Source organism: Anopheles gambiae, chromosome 3 (assembly GCF_943734735.2).
Source record: "Anopheles gambiae chromosome 3, idAnoGambNW_F1_1, whole genome shotgun sequence".
In the NCBI taxonomy this organism is placed as follows: Eukaryota; Metazoa; Arthropoda; class Insecta; order Diptera; family Culicidae; genus Anopheles; species Anopheles gambiae.
The window spans coordinates 66,387,033-66,394,300 of record NC_064602.1 but is presented as its reverse complement, the minus strand read 5'-3'; the positions used below and the strand labels follow the sequence as shown (position 1 = coordinate 66,394,300).

The following is a 7,268-nucleotide window of genomic DNA, read 5'->3' as shown; positions in this document are numbered from 1 at the left end:
TTTCTGGCTTTTAAGAGGATATATTTTTAGGAAAAGGCAATTTATGCTGCAGTGGACAATTCTTGAAGCAAATTGTAAAGATTTGACATTTGATGTGTTTTAAATTAAGAAATCCGTGCATCTCCGAATCCGCATCAGTCGAAAACCGTGTAATTCGTTAACAGAGTATAGCATTCTTCTGCCAGATACCACTTATTATTGATTGAAGTCAACAATTCTTCTTCTTCTTCTTGAAAGAAGTCAACAATTAAAACGTAAAATCTATATAAATTTAGATTACATATAAATATTAACAGATAATGCATAATTTAATTAATAATGAAATAACAAGAATAACGATTAAATTTAATCACAATTAATCATGATTTATGAAAAAGAAACAAAACAAATATTCTCCCCGACGGGGAATCGAACCCCGGTCTCCCGCGTGACAGGCGGGGATACTGACCACTATACTATCGAGGATGTTAATCAATAAAAGTACAAGTAACTGCAGACAGAGCAGCATATTTATAAGTGTATATATTACCATTATTTCGTTTACACTAAGTACGAATTGGAAACGATTGCATTAGGGGAACTGGGGGTAGTTTCGACACCTTAAGGTTTTCCCCTGATTGCAATACTTTTGCCAATGTAAACTTTCTAGTAGATATGGAAATAGCTTTTTTGATGTATTACGTACCATCTTACGAGAAACTACGGTTCCTGGTACATTGTATCGGAGTGAGGTATCTGTCATCTGACTTTTCGACACTTGATCGTCCAGGCGATCATAGAAACCTTTAGGAGGTTTCCCTTATTGGAAACGTTGGAGTTTAGAGGCCTTACCTTGGGTAGGGGGACATAACTAAACTCTTTAAATGAGAAGTCGATAGATGTTGGATGGGCATAGTCCTATCCTGACAGTCCGAACGAATCTGACTTGCCACGGTCGGATTTGGTTTTATTTATACTCAATAAGTTTCGTACATTTGGTTTTGGAATGTGTTTTTGTCCTAATTAAAGGTTATTGATATGAAGTACAATTAATACATTTTATTGGTGTGAGGTGTCTATCAATTTGTCCCTATGCTGCGCTTTTAGTGTTTTTACAAAGGTTCTGGAAAGTTTCAACTGTTCTAGCCAAAGAACGAGTGCGTTCGTCGATCTTTGCCTACACTGCGCTTTTAGCAATAAGTTGCTATGCGTTCTCTGTTTGTCCACTTTGCTGCAGTAACGCTTGAATTGCTTATGTTGCCCGTTTCGGTTGTTTTTGATAAGTGTGTCACGTCTGTTATTTGTTTGAATGGACGGCCTGAACTCTTCCGGTTGCGGTGCTATGGTATGATCTGATTTGCTGAATGTGTTATAATGAATGTGTTACAATGGTGTGGTTTGGCTTTCCGAAATGTGTTACGATGTGTCTATAGCTGATAGTGTGTATTATAATAAGTGCTGTATAGCAGATATGCTACAATGTGTCTCAATGGTTTTTATCTATGGACGGTATGGTCTGGGTATGTTGCTATGGTGGGGATTGATTTGCTGATGTATTATAAAAATGTGTTGCAATAGTGTGATTTGGCTTTCCGAAGTGTTTTACAATGTATCTATAGCTGATAGTGTGGTTTATAATAAGTTCTGTTCTGCAGATATGCTACAGTAGATGCTAATGTAGAACTTTACTTAACTTTACTTTACTGAAAACGGATGGGGCATAATTCTTAAAGATTTAAAATTCACAGAACCTTTCCAACTCCAAGAATTCAGCTAGAAAAAGATGTACATTAAACATCATAAAATAATATGCTTATTCTTCTTACTTGAATTGGTTTGTTGATGTTTTCATAGACGTCAGTCATGGATATGTCAAGCATTTTAAGTCGAGAGAGGGAGTCGACATAACCACAAGATCCGCTCATTGAGGCTGCATAAAATATAGATGTAACAAACTTCTGATAACATATTTTTTCCCCAGCTGTTTCTAAAATCGCACCCATTGTACAGGCGAATATTGCGTTGAGTAACAACTGTTCAGCTGAGTATACACAAGAAAATGTCCGAAACGTTTCAGTACAATTACAAACACATAATTAAAAACCGCTATACAAAAAAAATCTATCGTTGTCATTTGCACTTTGAGATTATAGTCCCATTATAAATAAATGCAAAATTTATTATCGGTAAGCAGATAGGAAAATTAAGAAATACCAAATATATGTCTCTAAGGCATTTTTTTACTGTGAGTCAACCGCTTCATTTACAAAACTCTAAACTGTATGTTCCAAAATTATTGAAATTAAGTAAAGTAGTTATTAATTTCTATGATCGATTCAAAATATAACAATTGTTATACCAATTTTGGAAATTTTTATGAAAATTTTTATTTTTAGGAATAAGCAATGGCTTTAGAATTTATAAAATTTCATTATTTGTTCCTCAAAAGATAATCAAATTGCACGGGTTTTGTATGGTTTATGTGATGTTTAATGACAATTGTAGAAAAAATGCTGAAGTACCCTGTAAAAATATCATGATTCTTACAAGAGTAAATAATTGATGAGTTGCAGACAAAACTAGGTGCGTTAGAGTCAAAAATTGATGCCTTAGAGTCCAAATTTGGTGACAACGACTGTAATTGCTTTACATGTAGCGTTTATTTTTTCCCCATCAATTGTTTGGTGGGGAACCCATTGTGCAAAGATTTCAACACAAGAGGACTGTCCTCTTGTGCTTAGATCGGTTTACCATCATTCGTAAGTAAGATGAAATCACTCTTCAACGTAAACTGTATCGTGGTGTTGGTGCTGTGCCTAAGCAATGCGTTTGCCAGTGATACTAATATGGATAACCAAACTGAGAAAGCAATCCCACAAGTGTCCGCAAGCGCACAGCCGCATGTGACCAGCAATTATTCTCATTCTGGACGAATTGTTAACGGAAAGGCTGCGGATATCGCATCATTCCCGTACATAGTGGGTTTGCGCGTGAAAAACGTTTGTGTGTGTGGAGCTAGTGTTATTACATACTGGCACGCTTTGACTGCTGCTCACTGTGTATACTTCAATCAAAACATTTCTGAGGTAGGAAGGCATCCTTACGTATCTGTCTTCATTTGATTCTGCTTCTCACAGTCTACCTCTACAGATCACGCTACACGGTGGCAGTGCGTCGCTGAGCAAAGGTGGAATTGTGTTTTACGCCAGCAAAATCGTAATTCATCCATTGTTTAACGTTGAAACAGCTGATTACGACGCAGCAATAATCCAGGTGAAAAACTCCTTCCAAGGATACAAAAAAATTGCTCGCATACCTCTCCAAAACGCGGAAGTTCCTAGCAATACTTTATGCTGCGTGGCTGGATGGGGTTATAATGGACAAACATATCCAGACAATCTGCAATATGCCGCCCTGCTAGCAATATCACAACGGCAATGCTCAGAAGCATGGTTTGGCTTAACTACACCCGAGTGAGTTGGAAATACGATTTTTAGTATTGTTTTATTGTTGTTTTTATACATTCACCTGCTTTAATTTTAGAAATATTTGTGCTCAGCGAGGCAAAAACGGGGACTTGTGTGCTGGCGATAGCGGAGGTCCATTGGTCTGTAACGGAAAGCTAACAGGTGTCACTTCGTATGGTGGAGAAGGTTGCCGGAGTGAACTACCGTCAGTTTTCACTAAAATTACGGCTCCTGCCATTAGGCTTTTTATTAAGACTTATGCGGGAATTTGAGATACTTCTCATGTTTCTATTCCTGCGTTACTTTCAGGACTTCTTGGACCGTTTCGCTTGAAAAGCAAACTACTATTGCAGGGTGTGCAAACTATGAAACAGTAGAGCAAATTTGTCTAATTTTTGGTGTTACACTGATGAGCTTAGAAGAGCAGAATCATTATCCTTTTTATCATTCTGGATATGTTTCCCAATTTTATATTCAGATTTTCAAGAGTACAACACAAGCAACAAGCCAGGGACGCATAATAACAGTAGTCTTTCGTCATCGAGTCAGTCACCAGAAGTGAAACATGGATCTGGAGGGATAGGCAATTTTAACGGGATAAAGAGAGCAAGATGATCCAGAATTTCAAAGCATAAATAGCAATATTAGTATGTTTTGTGTTTGTATGTAAAAGTATTCTATAAAAAGCAAAAATAGCAATATTAGTATACGCGTACATGAACGTGGATGTGTTCAATAAAACCATACAACAAGGTCTCCGGACCATATTATGTAGCAAGATTTGGAAAACACCAAAAAGTGTAACCTGGCAAATAAGATGGTCAGAAATGAAATTAAGCATGATTAGAGTATTTGGTATAAATTGAGTTCGGGATAACAGGTTGTTCTGTGCTTAAAACGGTACTAAAATACTAAATTACGGTTAATAATATATTACGGTGTTGTATACCGCCTATCAAGCAGGGGGCAGAGAACCTTGGATTGCAGATAAACGAGGCAAAGACCAAACTGATGGTGGTAACATCAGCGGTAAAGTCTTTTTAGGCTGTCCACAAGGACAGAGGAGGCGTGGTAGGGCTAAATTGAGGTGGCAAGATGGCGTGGAGCGTACGCCATTAAGGTCGGGATAGCGGACTGGCAAACGAAGGCGCGAAACCGGACCTGGTACTGTGTGACCTATTGTTGAAGACTTAACCTAAGAAACAGGAACAATGAAACAGTATGAGAAAACACTCTTTACGTAATTAAATATCAAATGGTTTGATTTTTGCGTGTGCAAATTCGATTCGGCGAAGCCCTGTAACCGGCGTAACTAGTGTTTGCAAAACGTTTACAAACGTTTACAACTCTAGACCCAAATTGTTAAACAATTATTATAATAGGCTATTAAAAAAAGAACTACAACAATCTATGAAGATTTTGTCCGACTCTTGCTCCAAAACATATGAAATGTAAAAGCGAATGTTGCATTACGAAACAGCTGTTCAGCTGTATAAATATACGAAAATTTCCGGAACGTACAACAACAAATACAAAATCTATGACGTCAATGCATAATGTCTGTCAGATTTAATGTTCACCTTGGAACTCTGACTAAAACTGATTACATACACAGTGAGACTATGGCTTACTAAAACTGGTTGAATCAAATAAGAGTATGCAGAATCCCAAGAATATTACAAATAATTCAAACAAATGTTTGAACTAAGCAACAACTAACATTAAGATCATGAAGTTTCGTAGAAAAATGTTTTTATCGAAGTACATGAGGGAGAGTCTGTATGCTTTTGATTATTTTTATAGCTTCTGTTAAACATTTGAGTGTCAGATGTTTGTTATAAAGTAAATGGAATAATTTATATAAAAAGCCAAATTAGCCATTTATTATCTTGAAGGCACTTACACAGAAAGTGTATTTCGATCTGAATTAGATGGATGTAAGACCATAACTAAAGAGTATCCTCATCGATGTGTGATAAAAGAAACTCTGAAAACTGTTTAAAGGAACAGTCCAGGAAGTCACATGACCACCCGATCGGTGAACATATGAACTATTCCTGTCCAGGAGTTTGGTGCTACTGTTTGTTATATGCTTATCTGTCTTAAAAACAAGTCATTAATGTTTGCCATATCTCACTGTGCGATGAGATACAACACTTGTTTAAATGAGTGTCTGGGCGTGCGACTGTTGTAAGCTGACACGCAAATAAATGCCAAAGAACATAAGAAGACAATCCTGATGTGCTTTAAATACCATGAGAGCTTCACCACAGTACCACAGTTGCTGCAGTATCAAGATGGTATCACTGGTAAAGGTCCTTTGTGCCGTGGTTTTGGTGTCGTGCCCAAGTCATGTGTTTGCTAGTGACATTAATATGAAAAACCATACTGAAAAAGCAATTCAAAAAGCGTTCACAACTTCACTACAGCTTGAAACCAGCAATTATTCCCATTCAGGACGAATTTTTAATGGAAAGAATGCTAATATCGCATCATACCGTTACGTAGTGTGTCTACTTGAGAACAAATCTTGTGAATGTGGAGCTAGTGTTATTACGTACTATCACGCGTTGACTGCAGCTCACTGTGTGTACCCCAATCCGAACATTTCTAAGGTAAGAATGGCATCGTTATGTAGCTGTGTTCATTTGCTTCTAACATTGCTGCTTCTCTACAGTTTGCGTTGTACGGAGGCAGTGCGTCGCTGAGCAAAGGTGGGATCGTGTTTTATCTCAGTAAAATCGTAATTCATCCTTTATATAATCCAAAGACAAACTATTACGACGTAGCAATACTTCAAGTGAAAAAATCCCTAGAAGGATACAAAAACATTGCTCGCATACCACTGCAAGACGCTGAAGTTCCTAGCAATACTTTATGTTACGTAGCTGGATGGGGCTATAATTTAAAGACTAATCCAGATAATCTACAATATGCCACCCAACTAACAGTGTCACAACAACAATGCTCTGCTGCTTGGCCTGGTTCAATTATGTCCGCGTATGTTGAGATTATTATTTTAGTTTATTGTTTATTTTTGTAATGTAACATTAAGTTTTTTCTATCCTATTGTTTTACTTTTAGGAACATTTGCACTAAGCAAGGCACAGACGGAGATTTATGTAACGGCGATAGTGGAGGCCCATTGGTCTGCAAAGGCAAGCTAACAGGTGTCATTTCTTTTGGTGGAATACCCTGTGACAGTAGTCCACCTACCGTTTTTGCTAAAGTTTCAGCTCCTACCATTCGGTCATTTATTAAAACATATGCGGGAATTTAAAATGTATTAAAAAATAAATGCTGCACAGTGTTATTTGATTAAAGCATTCTCGTAAAATGACTAACATCTTTCTTGTAATCCGCCGGTCAGTCGTACCCAACTGAGCCAGACTCCGTACCCTAACCACTCTCGACTCGACTCGACTCTGCCATCTTGTGAAAATTTCTGGCGAGTCTGGATGAGACTCATCCGTTTGATCCGGAAAAAGAAAGAAATGTAATACCTTCACTGGTGAGATAAAGTAATAAACCCTCATAAGTTATTACGCAGGATAAGCATCGGTTCGGTTGCGGAATCGGAGGCTGGAAAGTGATGTGACAAATTTTTGCACGGTGGTTCTTGTGGTTGTTTGATCGGAAGACTAATGGAACATATTTTTCGCTTTTGTTTTGGTTCACTTGGTGGGTGGTTCATCCGTCAATCAGATCAGAGGTCAATCAGATCAATGAATTTATCACGTAGGGCAAGCAAATTCAAACCGTATGCAATATTCGACGCAAAACAATTTCAAAGGGGAATCGAAATTCGTTTCTTAATATAGA

At 37.5% G+C, this 7,268-nt stretch overlaps 1 protein-coding gene and 1 non-coding gene across 2 annotated transcripts; one reads left to right on the top strand and one right to left on the bottom strand.

Annotated features, from left to right (window-relative positions):
* Positions 1–393: 393 nt before the first annotated feature.
* On the bottom strand, positions 394–465 carry Trnad-guc (transfer RNA aspartic acid (anticodon GUC)). The gene has a single exon. It is a non-coding gene; the product is annotated as a tRNA-Asp (tRNA).
* Positions 466–2,700: 2,235 nt separating this feature from the next.
* On the top strand, positions 2,701–3,893 carry LOC3291136 (trypsin delta). Its single transcript, XM_061657540.1, has 3 exons — positions 2,701–3,065; positions 3,130–3,452; positions 3,523–3,893. Exons 1-3 carry the CDS (start codon positions 2,748–2,750, stop codon positions 3,716–3,718), a joined length of 837 nt encoding a protein of 278 aa, XP_061513524.1. The 5' UTR covers positions 2,701–2,747; the 3' UTR covers positions 3,719–3,893.
* The last annotated feature ends 3,375 nt before the right edge of the window (positions 3,894–7,268 follow it).